This window comes from Protopterus annectens, chromosome 6.part0 (assembly GCF_019279795.1).
Source record: "Protopterus annectens isolate FY-2018-M chromosome 6.part0, PAN1.0, whole genome shotgun sequence".
NCBI classification, from domain to species: domain Eukaryota; kingdom Metazoa; phylum Chordata; order Ceratodontiformes; family Protopteridae; genus Protopterus; species Protopterus annectens.
This window is the reverse complement of record NC_056737.1, coordinates 456,423,075-456,439,122: the sequence shown is the minus strand read 5'-3', so window position 1 is coordinate 456,439,122 and position 16,048 is coordinate 456,423,075. Positions and strand designations below refer to the sequence as shown.

Genomic DNA, 16,048 nt, shown 5'->3' with positions numbered 1-16,048 from the left:
AGTTTCAGTGGAACAAAATAAAACATTCTACATTCAGTCTAACTAATTTAAACATTTGGAGAATTGAGAGTTTCTATATATAAGGAGTAAATGAAGGCAGAAATACATTGACAGTAAGAAAGTGTATATAGTAGAGAGTAGGCAGCATATAGGAAGAAATGCCAGTGAGTACAGAGTAGCTGTAAATATACATTCAGAATGACATTCAGGCTAGTTATTGAGACCATTAAAATTAAAGAGGTAGTATAATTATTTAGAAATACAAACCTTTAATGAAGTGGAGTATGGAGGCAGAATAGCAGTTCTTCAGTAGCGTAAGTAATTTAGAAGTGTGGTAAGTTGTTGGTGGGAGTAGAGATTGGATTTCTGTAATGGATGTCAGTGGAAGGGCTTAAGTAGGAGAACAGCAAGGGCATATCCATTTAGAGGATAGGTAAAAGTTTAGGAGGGATTTGAAGTTGGTGTGGTTTGGGGTATTTAGGGGGGGGGTTCCACAGTTTGGCTATGGAGTCTGACAGCAGAGGTTGGCCAGGGGTTTGGGAAGGTTTATGGATTAGTAGGAGGTTTTGATTTTCTAATCGGAGTGAGCGGGCTGGAATGTAGGGGATTAAGGAGCTGGAGAGAGCGGGGGCAGCTGGAAAGTTTGAAGACTAGTTTATGGGCTGTGGTGAGTTTAAGAAAACTCAGGTAGTTAGGTAGCTCTAGCCATAATAGTGACTGGAGTGAGTTGCAGTGGTGAGAAGTGTTTTTGGAGTTGGTGGCAAATTTGCTGATTTTACTGTAGCATGTTTCTAGTTTAGACTGTAAGCCAAGTTGGACGTTGTTGAGCAGGGGGGCTCTGTATATCAGTGAGGGGAGTCGGTAGGAAGAGGCTAAGGTCTTTCTGGTGCAGGGGGCTAAGTAGCAGTTGTGTCTGTATAGGGATCCTAGTTTTTGGTGGGGTTTTTATATGGCTGTTTAAATGTGGATGTCGAATTTTAGGTGCTCGTCAAAGATGATACTAAGCAGTTTAGTGTGTGGAACAGTTTCAATGGGGGTGTTATGGTTAATTAAATAAAAGGAGATATAGTCAATGAAGGAGTTTCTGGAGGGAGTAAAGATCATTAATTTTGTTTTACTTGCGTTTAGGGCAAGATGCTTATTCTGCATCCAAGTTTCTGTGTTAGTGAAAGCAGACTGGGTTTTTAATAGCTGGTCGGAGGAGGTGTCAGCAGGGCAGATGACAGTTGCGTCATCTGTGTACTGGATCAGGGAGGATTCGGGGATGGAATGGTGAAAGCTATTAATGAATATATTGAATATCAATGGGCCGAGGACAGACCCTTGGGAACGCCAGTGGGGGTGTGCAGGAAAGAGGAGGCTGACTATTATTTCCATTTTACAGCTTATTGCCTTTTGAAGAGATAGCTGGAGAACCATGATGTTGTAGAAGGGGAGAGGTGGGTTAGGAGTGTGGGGTGAGAGTGTGTGTCAAAGGCTTTGGAAAGGTCTAGGAAAAGGGTGAATATGAGTTTGCCAGAGTCACGAGTTTGACTGATGCATTCCAAGGAGGAGAGGAGGACAGTGATGGTACTGTGGCCTGGGCAGAAACCATGTTGGGTGGGGGAAAGTAGGTTATTGTGAGTTAGGTATGGCATTAGTTGCGTATGAATACATTTCTCAAAGATTTTTGAGAGTGGGGAAGGATGGCAATGGGCCTGAAGTTAGTCATGTCATAATTTTTGCCTCCCTTATGGACAGGAATAATGAAAGCATGTTTCCAAATTGAAGAGACACAAGATTCTTGTATGGATCTGTTTATTAAAATGGACATTGGCAGGGCTATGCTGTTAGCTGTCAATTTGAGGAAGGATGGGGGTAAATTATCTGGTACATTACGGCAGGGTTTCAACTGGAGGAGTAGTTTTTTATAGTGTTACTGGGGATGGGGTTGAAACTGAGGGAATGGTGTGTGTTGGTTCTGAAGAGAGGGGGGTGGATGGGGGGTGTACTAGGAGGGGGGTGGGAGAAGCTGGAGGTTAGTTTGGATATGTACACAAAGAAGGAGTTGAATGATGTGGCAGTTTCTAGGTTGGACAGGTTAGGATTGGGACAGTGGCCATCTTTGTTGCCAGGATGGAGGAGGGAGGAGATAGTACTCCAGAACTTTTTTGGCTTGGTAGAATGTTCAGATTGAAGCTTGGTGTAATAAGTTTTGCAGTCTCTAGATATTTGTACGGTGTTGCAGAGTTGTTTGTTTTCTAGTAGTGCATTGGGAAATTTATTGTTCTGGTAGGAGCATGGTTAGCTTGGTTTCTTTTGATAGCCATGGAAAGATTTTGGATCTGATCTGTTTGGTTCTAGGTGGTGCATGATGGTCAAGTAGGTTCAGGAAAGTATTGTTAAAGTGGCTGGTAGCATTATCTAGGGGTAGGATCTTTAAGTGGGTCAAGTCAATTAGTTTTAGACAGAAAAAATTTGCAGGTTGAAATTAAAAAGGTTGCTGGTCTGAATATAGTGGTGTTGCTTTTAGAGTTGGGAAGAGCGCCAGTCACCGAAGGCAGGAAAGTGGGCACTGATGGGGTCTGGAATGATACCAGAGTTTGAGATTAAGTTAGGGTGAGATACTAAAATCCAGTCAAGGATGGAGCCAGAGGTTCCGTCTTTGGCTTGGTAGGTGAGAGAATTAGCTGGGAGTATTTATAGAGGTTTATAGTTTCAGATGAGGTTTGAAAGTTGATAGTGGCCTAGTTTATGTTTATGTCACCTACGATAATTGTTTCATTTTTGATGTTAGAGAGATGAGAACCAGGAAAGGATATCTCCTAGTATTGGAATGTTGTTGTTGTGGCTGGGGGGGGGGGGGGATAAATACGGAGGCTATGCAAATAGATTTGTGATTGTAGATTTTTAGGTGTGTAATAATTAGTTCAGAGTTGTTGAACTTAGGGATGTGATTGGTGAATGGGTAACTGTATATGAAGAGGAGTAGACTATGGCTATGCCACCACCTTTTTTGTTGGGTCTATCATTGTGGATAATTTGGTAGCCAGGTGGTATGATTTCATTGTCTTTTATAAATGGTTTTAGCCAAGTTTCTGTGATGGCAACAATGTCAGGGTGATTATGTGACAGCCAGGTATGCAGGGTAAAGATTTGATTACTGAGGCTTTGAGCATTAACTGTGGTGAGGCCGATGGATTTGAGGTTACCAGAGTGTGAGGGAATTGGGTGTTTGATGGAGGGGGAGTTGACAGGGCCAGGATTGGGGTGTATGTCGCCTGTGAGAGAGAGAGAGAGAGAGAGAGAGAGACAGAGGGAGATTTGGTAAAGTATGTGGATTATGTAATTTAGAGTGGATGGAGCTTTTAAGTATGGGTTGTTAGTGGGTTTGCTGGGGTGCAGGAGGTGGGAAGGTTGGGTGTGGGAAGTGAAAGTAGTATATTGGGTTTATAGAATAGGGTTGTATTGGAGGAAGAGAGTTCAGGATGTATAGACAACGGCTGTGGGATGGGTTGTTGGAAGTGTGGTACAGTGGCAGGATGTGAGGGGGGGGTAAAGAGTTGTGTGAAGGAACTTAGAATGGTAAGTAGTGCAAGGAGTATTGCTAGATGTAGTTGGCTTGTGAGATGGAACATGGTGATTGGTGGTAGATTCTACAGGATCGTAATGTGACACAGGGAGGAGTGTTTGACAACTGGGTTGTGAGAGCGGAGGGAGAAGTTGGGGATAGCTAAATCTGCTAGTGGGGGGTGGGTGGCAACAGGGGGCAGGGTAGGGGAGCAGACTGAGCCCAAAGGGCGAACTGAGCGGGCTGAGCACCCCCAACAGAGGTGAGCAGAAAAAGTATCAGCGACTGCAGGTAGGAGCTGGCAACAGTAGTAGGTTGTATACAGTTGTTAAATTCTCTGTTTACGGGAACAGGGTTACATGTAAATAGGTAGAAAGAAATTGATTTTTTATCAGAATACACAAGCTAAGTAAGATTATTTGGAGGAAACCATCTTAACAGGCGATAGGTACTACTCATGGGGCAATTAGTGGAGCTTTGCTGCCACCTGCTGTGGAAGTGCAGGTGGTACGGCAGACGGGTTAAGGACAAAAGGGTAGTCCCAGTGAGTGTGCATGCTGCCGGTGGGGGGGGGGGGTGCATAGATATTATGGGTTATACAATGTAGCAGATTGTGCTTTGAGTAAAGTATATACATATAAAGGATCCTGCTGGTGCTTACATGCACTAGAGAAATGGCCGTATGTTTTTCCTGGAAAATGGAATTCTGTCAGTCAAACAGTGGACCTTTTAGGTTTCTTGGATGGTAGGGAGCTGAGGCTGTACGAGCTGGAAGAGAACAGAAATGAGAGTTTGGGTTAATGCCGAGTTTGTTTGACTATGGACGAGAGAGAGGAGAGTGTGGAGGGAGTGCATGAGGTGTGAGAGAGGGTGAGGGGTGGAAGAAGTGAGAGAGGGTGAGGGGTGGAAGAAGCGAGAGGGAAGAGGGGTCAAGGATGAGAATGGTGTGTGGGGGGTGTGGTTTGGGAGTAGAGAAACTTTGTAGCAGTGAATAGTACAGCAGAGCAGAACAAACAAACAGTGCCACCATAAATATGTAATATTTGTAATATACAGGTATTAGCTAACATGATCGGTTCCCAGCTGCAAGGTACTGAGGACACCTGGACCCAAGCTGCTTCAACCACTCTGGTATGCGCTTTAAGGCATGCTAACTGCTTTTTTGGTAAAATACTTTATATATGGCCAATAGGGTAACAAGCAGGAGCAGATTCACTAGAACTTTTAGTTATGTACTCACCATAACTTCAGATGTTTGGGATCCATCTCGCCTACATTCTGAATGATGGGTTCGGAGCCGATCCCTCGGCTCCGACTCGGCACGCTTATGCCAAAGAGCGAAGTCTCTTATTGGCTGAGCTTACTATATCCCAGGATGCACCACCAACAGTCCCCCAGATCTAGTTTGTCCGCATACATGCACACATGCATACCCTGCTTATATAACATCGTCAGATGAAACAAGATAAAAACAGTGGAGCTCAAAACCGTTCTATCTCTTCTGATCTGCAAGGCAGGGGAAGGAGGGTGGGTATCAGAATGAGATGGATCCCAAACATCTGAAGTTATGGTGAGTACATAACTAAAAGATGTTATGTGATCCTATCTCGCCTACATTCTGAATGATGGGACAGCGTCCCTAGCACCTGAATCCTGGGTGGCTCACTGGAAAACACTCCTGAGTACCGTGGAACCAAATGAAGCTCGTCCTTTAGATGCCACATCCAATTTGTAGTGGGAAATGAAAGTGTGCGGGTTGGACCAGGTAGCCGCAGCACAAATTTCAAATAGCGAGCTTAGAATGAAAAGCTATAGAAGTAGCCATAGCTCTGGTAGAATGAGCTTTGATAGATGATGAGTTGCTTATTTGAAGAAGAATAGGCCTGAGTTATGCAATCTCTGATCCATTTTGAGATTGTAGCTTTGTGATGGTTTGGCCCAATTTATTATCTGAGAAGGACACAAACAACTGGTCTGACTTACGAAGTTGCTGGGTCCTGTCTAAATAGAAGCGTAATTGCCTGTGAACATCCAATTTATGGAGAGTGTATTCTGCCTCATTAGAGAATTTTGGAAAGAAAACTGGTAGTTCTAGAGATTGTTGAAGACAGAAACTAGAGCAGACCTTTGGGACAAAGGATGGATTAGGCCTAAGAGATACTCTATCTTTGTGAAAATGAGATATGGTGGTTTAATAGACAGGGCTTGAAGCTCTGAGACTCTTCTTGCTGAAGTAATAGCCACTAAGAATGCCGTTTTCCATGACAGATATTTTAATTCAAGTAGCAGCCGGTTCAAAGGGGAGATGTTAATGCACTAAGCACTAAATCAAGATCCCACGGGGTGCAGGATGAAATACTGGTGGTCTTAACAGACTCGCACCTTTAATGAATGTTTTGCATAGCCTGCTGCTCATCAAAGGAGGATCCGTGGATTCATGGAATTTAGAGATAGCAGCTAGTTGAACTTTAATAGTTGAGACAGAAGATCCCTGATTAAATAGGGATGTTAAGAATTTCAAAACCTCTGGGACAGGAGCAGTGATAGGGTCTAAGCCCTTGAGTTGAGCCCAGATAGCAAACCTCTTCCACTTACTGAGGTACAATTTGTTAGTGGTGGGTTTATGGGCGAAGACAAAATGTGAACAACTTCCGGGTCTAGTGTGTGGCTCCTGACTAAGGTCGGAAGTGGAGGAGCCAAGCTGTCAATTTCAGAGATTGAAGGGACTGATGCCAATGTCCCGACTGATGGATTAGCAAATCCGGGATCAGGTCTAAGGTCCACGGATCGTCCACATGCTTTTTCAGGTAAGGAAACCATATCTGACGAGGCCAGTATGGGGCAATCAGAATCATTGAAGACCTTAGCTGAGAAGCTTTTGAATGACTTTGGGAAGGAGTGGGATTGGAGGGAAAGCATAAAGCAACCCTGTTGGCCAGGGTTGAGCTAGAGCATCCATGGCCGGTACTTCCTGATGTGGAATCAAGGAGAAGAACCTTTGGCACTTGGTGTTTTGTGGAGTCGCAAATAGGTCGCAGCACGGTCCCCATCTCTTGAAAACCTGGGCTGCTACTGTGCGGTTTAGAGACCATTCGTGAGGAGAGAGAATTGTCCTGCTTAATTTGTCCGCCAATACATTTGACTTTCCGGGATGTGGGTCGCTACCAAGAAGCGGTTGGTAGCTACAGCCCATTCCCACACTCTCATGGCCTCTCTGCAAAGGGGATACGATCTGGTCCCTCCTTGTTTGTTCAGATACCAAACCACCGACATGTTGTCTGTGTGGATGGCGATGATACCCTGAGGAAGGAACTTGTGTAAGGCCTGTAGGGATAGAAGTACAGCCCTCATCTCCAACACGTTGATGTGGAGAAGAGCTTCGTCCGGAAGCCAGGAGCCCTGAACTAGCCTGCCCAGACAATGCCCCCACCCTATCTGGGAGGCATCTGTCGTCAGGGTAACCGCTGGAGGGAGAACAAAGGTTTGCCCTGATCTAAGTTGGAAGTCTGAAGCCACCAGCGAGGTCCCTTTGCATATTTCCGTAATCATGATGTGATGATTGAGGGAGATCTTGAAAGGACCATTGAGTTGATAAGAGCCACTGAAGAATCCTCATGTGTAACCTTGCTAGAGGAACTAAAAGTACCGTGGCAGACATTGAGCCTAGAACCTGTAGGACCATCCTGGCTGGGGCTTTGGATCTCGAGATCAGAGCTTGAACTTGGCCCTGTAAGGTTCGGATCCTGTCGGCCGGAAGAAAGACACATCAATCTTGAGTCTATCTCTGCTCCTATAAACTTTATGCTGAGAGGGCAGCAAGACAGACTTTGACCAATTGAATGTAATCCCAGGGAAACACCCAGGAGATGGTGGCTTTGAGGTTGTCCATAAGTAGATGCCTGGTGGTGGCAGTCAGGAGCCAGTCGTCGAGATAGGGAAACACTTGGAATCCAAGGCTCCTCAGGTGAGCCGTCACTACTGCCAAACACTTGGTGAACACCCTGGGGGCTGTGGTGAGACCAAAGGGCAGAGCACAAAATTGGTAATGACTGGCTCCCAGGCTGAAGCGCAGATACCTCCTGGACGCCTGATGTATCGGTATGTGATAATAGGCGTCCTTGAGGTCTATGGAGCACATCCAAACATCCTTCTCCAACAACGGGAGAATGGATTGCAACGTGACCATTCGAATTTGGATTTCGACGGATAGGTTCAGTCTGCTGAGATCCAATATTGGTCTCAGGTCCCCTGTCTTTTGGCACTAAAAAGAACCTGGAGTAATTTCCTGATCCGATTTGGTCTGTGGGGACCGGTTGGATGACTCCTTTTGTAGCAGCTTTGAAGCTTCTGGCTGCTATTTCCCTTTGACTGGGTGGTGGGTCCGGGATTCTCTTGGATGGAGGGGTGAGTATTTGAATGGGATGGTGTAACCTCCGGCAATTATCCGAAGCACCCATCTGTCCTGAGTGATTGACTCCCAGGCTTTTAGGTGCTTGGCAACGACACCCGACTGGCTCGAGCAGCACAGCCGGGCAATCCCTCATGTCGTGTGGGAGGCTGAAGAGCCACGAAAGGACTCGCGGTCTCCAGAATTGCGGGCCCTCTGCCGCCTCTGGGACGGCGTCTCCCTGAAAAATTTCCCGCCCTCTGCCTCTGGACGGGAATCTTCCTGCTGTTGGGAGAAAAACTTGCGAGATTTCGAACCACATTTTCCCTCCTTTGGCCTTGGGGTAAGGCCGAAAGGGAGTGGAATAACGGGCCCCTACGGCAGATAACGTTTTCCCTCTTGCTCACAGCGGTAAGGGTGTCTTTCACCTTGGGTCCAAACAATGAGGACCCATCAAAGGGAGCGTCGGCGAAGGAAGACTTGAAGGCCTCCGAACTGACACAAGCGGAGCCAGGCTTGTCTCGAGAGCCACGCCTGTGCCTGCCGCTCTACCCGCCTTCGGCCGCATAGGATATGAGCCTCATGGACGAGTTAGCAATTGACGTCAGGATAGCCAACTGAGAGCTAACGGACTGGGCTAGCTGCTCAGGTAGGTTACCCGAGAGGAGTCTGACAACTCCTTGACCAGATCCCTCTGAAGCCTAGTAAAATGTGCCAAATAATTCAGAGACCTTAAGGTAAAGGCCGCTGAAGTCAGGGTGCGCTTCCCGTACCTATCCATACTCCTAGACTCCTTATTAGGAGGATGGATGGGCGTTGAAGCCTCTGCCACGTCCCTGCTGTGTAGCAGATGCCACCACCATGGCATCTACAGCCACGCCTTTAGTAAGGAACTCCTTCTCGGGGAGCAGATAAGAATTTGTTGGACGAGAAGGGACTGGTTCCACAGTATCCGGTGTTCCACGCCTTCGACAAACTAAATCCAGAAGCTCGTCAAGGCGGAGATACCCAGGAGGCGGAGGGCTGAGCCCCAAAGGCCTTGAGGAGCACTGATTCGTCCGCAGAGGGGGTTTGGACATCCAGCCGCCTCGTTGTTTGAGGATCTCTAAGATGTCTGCAAAGGAGACATCATCAGAGGACGACTTAGGGACCCTCTGCATCATCCATATCCGTGTCCGATGTGATAGACTCGGGGAGTCCACGTGCTTCCTCTTGCACGATCTCTTCCTTGGGGGTTCCTCTGAGATGACTCGAAAAACCCTCAGGAAGAGGGAACCCCAATGGGGTAACCTCAGGCCTCGGGCTCCGCTGGCCACAGACAGGGGAACTACCAAAGACCCAGTCTCCACGCCCAGGGAAGGTGCTGGTAAAACCGAGAGATGGCGAAGAGGATTTGGCCAAGGCACTCCTCATGGCTCTGAAAGCCGGACCTCCGAATCCTGGGAGCGTCCAGTCTCCGGGCCATGATAGTACACGGAAGTCCCGCAGCGGCACCGAGAGGAGGCTCGGAACCAGCATCGGTCCCGAAACATCACCCTCGGGTCCAGCCGAAGAAGTCCACAGACAAACTCGGACCCGAGGGCCGGGTTGGAGTAAGGGTCGGAGCCGACCCTGAGATCTCCACCGGCTCCAAGAGCACCTGCTCCGACGGAGCCGAAGCAGTCGGAGGAGGAATAGCAATGGGATGGGTCATGGCCATCGGCTCGAAGCCAACTGGGTCGGAGCCGAAACAAATTTTTGGAAGACTGGGGACTGGAAAAGTCTTTGGAGCACCCTGTCTATATCAGAATCCGACATTCTCAAGACCGAGAGGAAACAGAACGGGTTCGAGAAGACCTCTCCTCGGCCCCAAGGGACTAGGGGACCGGCTCGAGGCGACTCGATGAGAATCGGCGCCGAGGAAACACACACCAGATTCCATCGGTGCCGAGGAAGACTTCGGCGCCGAGGAGGAAGTGTCTGAGCGGGTGACCCTTGTCGGCTCCGAGAGCAGTGGAGCCGACGAAGGTGACCCGCCTCGATGCCCCAGCAATCGGCTCCGAAGGAGTCGATGCTGGAGGCATCGAGGCAGACCGTTCCGACCTCGGCTCCGAAGTCTTTGGAGCCGAAGGAGAGGCCTGCCTAGGTCTCTTGGCAGTCGGATCCGACGGACTGGTCGGAGCAAGCCCTTTTGTTTTTGGCAGGAGTCGGAGCGGAAGACAAGGCTTCTTCAAAAGAGGGTTTAATCAACCCTTTAAGAATTAATTTATTTTTCCTCTCCTGGAGGACCCTAGAGGAAAAAGCGTGACATACGCTACATGACTCCTGCAAGTGCTTAGCCCCTAAACAATAAACACAAAGTAGATGGTCATCAGTAACAGACATCTTAAAAGCACACTTAGTACATTTTTTAAAGCCCGAAGGCCTAGGGGCTTGAGACATAATGTTAGCAATTCCTGACAGGAAATTTAACCACTGTAGAATCGGTTAGACAAAAAAGCGAAGGCTTACAGAAACTGTGTAAACACAACCTTAGGTGTACAAACCGGAACTTTAACACAGTAAAAGTTCAGTTATAGAGTTTAACCTAAAAGGCCCTGGATTGAAAGGCCAAAACAAACTCTACCCAATCACACACAATAAGTCCAGTACTCAATCGAACACAGCAATAGCAATAGCAAAGCAATAGCCGTTAAAACGGCTTTTGTGAGATATAAGCACAAAAACTGACAGAAAAAGTAGTAATAAAGCTACTCAGCCCAGCCAGCTCGAGACCACGTCCTTGCAGTTAAGCGGCAAACGAGATCTGGGAGACTGTTGGTGGTGCATCCTGGGATATAGTAAGCTCAGCCAATAAGAGACTTCGCTCTTTGGCATAAGCGTGCCGAGTCGGAGCCGAGGGATCGGCTCCGAACCCATCATTCAGAATGTAGGCGAGATAGGATCACATAACATCTATTATTAGTGATGAAGTATTAACATAGACTGCAGCTTGGGCGTGGTAAAACGCACTATAGTAATGTGGCGTCTTGTATGGTTAAAAGTTCAGTAATTATGCCGCTACCAATACCGAACTACAAGGGCTAAAGCAGCTTGCTGTAAGCAATGTTTTAAGGAGCCATTGAACAAAGTGGTTGCAGTGTTTCACAGAACCAGCCAGCTTTTAGCTATTTATGCTAATTAAATGAGCAATATATCACATAATTTGCAGCATTCCATACATCTAAAAGAATCATTGAACAATTTAACTGTGCTTGACAAACAACTTTACAACTTGCATATGATTTTACCCAGACTTTCTTCTCTTTTTACACTATAATGCCTACATTTCTTAAAACTAAAAGGGAAAAAACACCTGTTTAGTATGATCATATACAACAATCACTGAAAATACTTTGCTATATAACATGCAATTTATATCATAAAATGTTTTATACAGATACTAGCTAAAGTCTTTTTGCTTACAGTTACTTTTCCCCATTTCCCCCCTTTTTTTCTTTTACATATCCTTCCAAACATTAATGACATGAAATGGGAGATATACCTGTCAGTCCCCCAAATTTAACAGTCAACAAAAATTCAATCTTTCTCAGCCACTTTTTCTTGTAAAGCCATATTTCACATATGTGACTGATGCTTTATAATCTCACATTTATTTACTAATTTTAGTATTGTCGGTCTTCTTCCTGTTCAGCTCAACCTCATAATCCCAGACTCCAGTTCATTTCAAAGATATTTCAGATTCTTCTAGTCAAATCCTGCACTTTTTTTGTCTATCAAGCAATTTCCTTTGGAACAATGAAAAGGCTTCACTGGCAAAGTCTCTCTATGAGTTTTACCATCAGAAGAATTAGACGCAGAGTCTCTTTCTACTTGATTGCTCAGCCTTTGTTGGACAAACTTTTCAATGTCCCCTCTCATCTGTTCTGTATCAAAAAATGTCTGATCCTCCCAAGAAAAAATATTCTGAAGACAGCTAGACATAGCAGCTTGAATTTCTCACCTGTCTCTCGACATCCTCTAATCTCTGGGATAAGTTTGCTTCTCTTCTGCCTGGGTACAGTGAATAACCATTTCCCACAAGTATTCTGCCTCTAATTTTAAATATTTTGCCCATCTGCTACAGTTTTGTTAGGATCGAGACTTTCTGCTGATATAATTGCGTCTTTTCTAATACAGGTATTGGATGATTTCTTATGATCAGGTTTGGAGTATACAAATGATGTGCCCTTTTAATTAATAGATCCTGCTGTGGAATACCAGTCCAGTTACTTATCTGTCCTTTCATAAAATTTATTCCTCCCAGTTTCTCTGGCTCATGAGAAAATCTCAGATTTCCTCTGTGTGCTCTGTCCTCTGACTCTGCTACACAATTTTATAAACAGCTCTATTTGAACAGTCTCATACGGAGCCAGACTTTATTTCAACTTCTGATTTTTGCAGTTTTATCAGTTTCATCTAAATAGTTGTTTAAAGCTTCCACCATTTTCCAGCCTTTTATGTGAGTAGATTTACATCTTCAATGTTTCATTTATTTTAATCAACTGAGCACACCTGACGTATTTTTTTCCCTCTAATTTACTGGATGCCATCTTTTGTACCAAAGCTGGAGCTTGAACTGCCTTTTTGCTGAACAGCTGCAGGATTTATCCCAGTCAGTGTTTTCTCTTCACCTTTTCTAGTTTTTCTTTCATGTTCTCCAAGTGTCTTCTCTGCTGGCATCCTGGCAGTGTGCGTACTAGCCAGTAAATGAATTTTATTAAAACAGGCAAAACTACTGCCTCCTATCAGTTTCTTTTTTTTTTCACAATGAAAGTTGAAATCAAGCTGTCGATCAGTGTGCAGCCATCCTGGAAAAAACGCTGGTTGTCCTATCCTTAGCATGACAGAACTCTTAATAGCTTAGGCTACTGCAACAGAGATCTAATGCTAATCATCAGCAAATGTCCACTTCACCACACTACTGTCTTTGTCCTCAAGAAATTAAAAGAAAGGCAGAAGACAAGATTGCAAAAAAAAAAAAAAAATATGTCAGACTGGTAATAACAAAAGGACATTTTTGACATAATAAATCAGAAAACAATTTACACTAATAGACATTATGACAACTTATGAATGAACAGGACTGTCAAATTGCATAGAAAACACATTAAATGTTAAAAGGAAAATGACTTACTGTGAATTAAAACATAGGAGCCAAAAGGTCAAGGAGATATTTGTAAAGCAAGCCTGGATCTATGGCACAGCAGAATAAAAAAATCTCAGACTACGACCCAAAACCTGACCAAATACTGGCTTGGACACAAATAGCCTGACAGGGGAAGATGGCAGTAGGCTGAGGCCTGCTTGCCCATCCTGAGTGGGGTGAGGGCATACCTCTCAACTTTCCCGGATATTCAGGGATGTCTCTTGTTTTGACTCAAATTTTAGTTCTGTCCCCTCATAATCCCTTCAACAACTTGTGACTTTTGTAGAAAAAGTGGCGAATTGCACTTAATGACAACTGGAGTTAGATTTCTTTTACCTCAGAAAATGTATAATGGTTCACATTCTCTTATTCTGTCAACGTCTCAAGTTAATGGCACGAATATTTTGAAATTCTCGCATTGTCCCAGATTTCTAGACTTGCCGCTGATTTGTTGAGAGCTATGGGTGAGGAGTGGTGAATCTGGTAACCTGACCACCACCCTACAAGCAGATGCTTCCTTAGCGCTGTAAATATTCAGGACTAAGGACATGGGCTTAGCACACCCTTGACAGTCCTCAGCAGCAAGTGGTTGAAGCACACACATGCATGGGGGGGTACAGCCAGCCCCACACATCAGCCACCAGCGGAGGTGTTAGGGCTCTAGAAAGAAATGCTCACATTGATGGAAAACTATTTGTATGATGGCTCTTCTAAACAGCTCTCATCTTTGTACTGAGGACTTCTGGAGGTGGCTTGATGACTGGCAGGCAAGGAGTGGGAAAAAAAAAACTACACACACTCATATATATATATATATATATATATATATATATATATATATAGATAGATAGATAGATATAGATATATCCCTTTTGCTAGGTCTTCAGAAAGAACATTTCTGAAAACAGCTTCCTACATGACTACACGGTGCCACTCAATAGTTTATTATCTTATGGCAGTGTCTCATTCTAAGCTACATTTACTTAACTTTGGCTAAAAAGAATAATAAAAAAATAATGCTTGAGGTTAAGAAAGTGATCATTGCCCAAAATTAGAGATAGCCCCTCAACAACTATCAGCTAGCTCATTAAATACACTAGTGATTAATGAGAACAAAACATCCTTTTCTATACTGCAGTCAAACTTACCTAGTAGTTGAAGCATGTGCTATAATGTTCCCTCCTATAGGCTTCTTTGGATCTGCAGCAAACATTGCAGCTCCATCTACTTGTGCAACCACTTGATTAGTTATTACCACGGCCACTCCAAACTGTCAAAAAAAAAAACACTGTTAATATTGTTAATACTGTAGGTACCAAAGAAAAATTAAAGTAACTGCAAAATGTACACAATTATGCCAAAACTAAGAAAACATTTCAAGACTGGAAAGTACAGCTGTGTGAGACAGATCACATCATTTAAATTATGCTACTTTTAATGAAACCACCATCAGTAAATAAAATACATTTGAAGAAACTTTAAAACATTTGTTTCAAAATTTTTTATTTAGTTTTACTGGAATGTGCGCTTAAATTCCTTTTTTTGTTGTAGATGAGTGCTGCAAATCTGGTGGGTGGGTGTTCTTTTATCATAGTGTCTGCCCTTTCACTATGGTTGTTCAACCACTGAGTTAGCATAATGAAGGGGAGCAAAGAATGCAGAGTTCTGCTCTTACATGGTGGTACACATGGGTTTGCCCCCAGCCAGTAATAAGAGTATTTATTTTTGAGTGTTTTCAGTTAAAGTGGCTTGCAGTGAAATGGCATTAGCCTGTGTGAGATACTTAGGGCCAGAGTCTCATGGAAGATGTCATCTTTGCAGTAAAGCATAATATTAGAGTTTACACACCTAGAAAATTAAGGATTCCAGTTAAATATATGTAAGCAGTCCTATGTCCTTCAAAGATTAACTCAAGTCTCAATGTAATCCACTTAGACATCTGTCACAGTCTGGCACACATCCTTGACGGGCCAAAAGCTTCAAACTTAGCTCCTTAAAGACATGATCTCACACCATCATCTCAAGTTCTCACCAGGAATAAAACAACTGCTAGATATCCCTGCTCCAGTGTGTAAGCAAGGAACACAATCAGGTGGACACCAAGTGGAGCCTGTAGGCACACACAAGCCTGTGCTTGGAGGTAACATCCCCCCAAGGGCATACCTTATCCATCCCTTCATGTTCCACAAATGAAGACTTGTTTGCTCAAGTATCCTTGACAACCAAGAATGAGGACGTTATTTAAATGGAACGAGGGCCAGATGCACATTGAATTCAGACTTGGATTTGGTCTCATCTTAAGAATGCCTGTTAGTGTGAAAAGGGCACCTCCTGTCAGTCTTCTCAAGAGATGAAGATGGCCACTGCCATCTTGTTGAAGTAAGCTAACAAGCTTCTTTCAATGTTGGGTACCTAGGATGACCAACTGGCATTAAGGAAGTTTCTAACATTGTGCTCTTTACCACAAAGATAATCGCTATGATGAAATGTATGCATTTGAGCAAGGAACTTCATCAATGACAAATGTATCAAGATCCATAATCTGTGAGTAGCAAAAAGGAGATACAAGTATCATAGAATAAGTATTCTTATGCAACTGCTGGACTACGTCAATGCAAGCACCAGCTGTGCATGTGAATGTTCCCAAGTACACAACTTTGCTGAAACCTGCATCAGATTCAGACTGATACAGACAACCCAATCTAGAAACCATCAAGTGAGACAGTCCTAAGAGCTGGCGTCTTCAAGTTTCCTACAGCTAGAACCATAGCAATTTGTAGAACTAGTACTACATCCATGCTAAAACAGCAATCTGTTCATTCAGCTTCTCCAACTATTTAGAGTAACATCATGGCAAGAATGAATCCTCTCCATAAGTTAGGGCAAATTTAAAGCTCAAAAAATCAAAGCTTCATCAAACTTTTGATGTTTGTCCTGAGTACTC

General features: G+C 44.3%; 1 protein-coding gene across 1 annotated transcript in view; it reads right to left on the bottom strand.

The window, feature by feature from the left end:
• RAD51 (RAD51 recombinase) overlaps nucleotides 1-16,048 on the bottom strand; it is a gene marked incomplete in the record, with an annotated part of 432,211 nt that overhangs the window by 77,161 nt on the left and 339,002 nt on the right. The window contains 1 exon segment of the mRNA XM_044074184.1: nucleotides 14,253-14,374. Coding sequence (XP_043930119.1) covers nucleotides 14,253-14,374 — 122 coding nt within the window.